This window comes from Chionomys nivalis, chromosome 4 (assembly GCF_950005125.1).
Source record: "Chionomys nivalis chromosome 4, mChiNiv1.1, whole genome shotgun sequence".
Classification (NCBI taxonomy): Eukaryota; Metazoa; Chordata; class Mammalia; order Rodentia; family Cricetidae; genus Chionomys; species Chionomys nivalis.
The window spans coordinates 18,978,857-18,980,028 of NC_080089.1; the positions used below are offsets into that span (position 1 = coordinate 18,978,857).

General features: G+C 39.4%; 1 protein-coding gene across 1 annotated transcript; it reads left to right on the plus strand.

Moving 5' to 3' along the window:
• Positions 1 to 224: 224 nt before the first annotated feature.
• LOC130873036 (olfactory receptor 7G2-like) lies at positions 225 to 1,172 on the plus strand. Its single transcript, XM_057767542.1, has one exon. The coding sequence runs from the start codon at positions 237 to 239 to the stop codon at positions 1,170 to 1,172; it is 936 nt and encodes a 311-aa protein (XP_057623525.1). The 5' UTR covers positions 225 to 236.

The window sequence follows — 1,172 nt, forward strand, 5'->3', positions numbered from 1 at the left end:
CCCCATTAGGTATATTCTTATACTCATGTTGGGGCAAGGATTTGTGAACTATATTAGATGCTGAGGACTACAAAATAGAAAGCTTAATGTTAGAAATTATTTTTTTCATGGTTCTATAGGTTAAAGGCCAAAACCAAAGAGCTAGTTTTCTAGTGATTTTATTTCATATATTGCTGCTGTTCATGTAGTTTGTTTTCTTTTTGCCCCATTTCTTTCCCATCAGATTCACCACAAACATGAAATCTGTAAACCAAACTGTTTCTGGATTCATTCTCCTGGGACTCACAGATGATATAGAACTGCAACTCATCATCTTCGGTGTATTTCTTTTCATGTATCTTGTCACAGTCCTAGGAAACCTGCTGATCATTCTGGCCACCAGCTCTGAGTCCCATCTCCACACCCCCATGTACTTCTTTCTTTCTGGTCTTTCTTTTAATGACATCTTTTTAGTCACATGCACAATTCCAAAGATGCTGGTAAATATACAAACACAAGACCAGAATATTACCTATATAGGATGCCTGACTCAGGTCTGCTTTGTTTTGATGTCTGTTGGTATGGAAAATTGTCTTCTTGCAGCAATGGCATATGACCGTTATGTTGCTATTTGCCATCCTCTTAGGTATAGGATCATCATGAACCCCTGCCTCTGTATTCTAATGGTAACATTGTCTGTGATGGGGAGCATGGCGAATGCCCTGGTAAATGGTCTGATGGTGTTACATCTGTCCTTCTGCACAGAGTTGGTAATCCCACATTTCTTCTGTGAACTTACACAGATTACTAAACTTGCCTGTTCCAACACTCTTATTGACAACATACTTATATACATTTCATCTTGCATATTTGGCGGTGTTCCTCTCTCTGGCATCATTTTGTCTTATAGTCAGATTGTATCCACTGTTTTAAGAATGCAGTCATCAGAAGGAAGACACAAAGCATTTTCCACCTGTGGGTCTCACCTGTCAGTTGTCTCCTTATTTTATGGAACAGGTTTTGGTGTCTACATTAGCTCAACAGTTACAGAATCGTCCAGGAAGACTGCTGTGGCTTCAGTCCTGTACTCTGTGGTCCCTCAAATGATGAATCCTTTTATCTATAGTCTGAGGAATAGAGACATGAAGGACGCCTTGAAGAGACTCATTAGTAGAATACTTTCTCCTCTATGA

Coding starts and splice junctions, on each gene's coding strand:
- LOC130873036 (XM_057767542.1), top strand. CDS start 237: ATGAAATCTGTAAACCAAACTGTTTCTGGATTCATTCTCCTGGGACTC.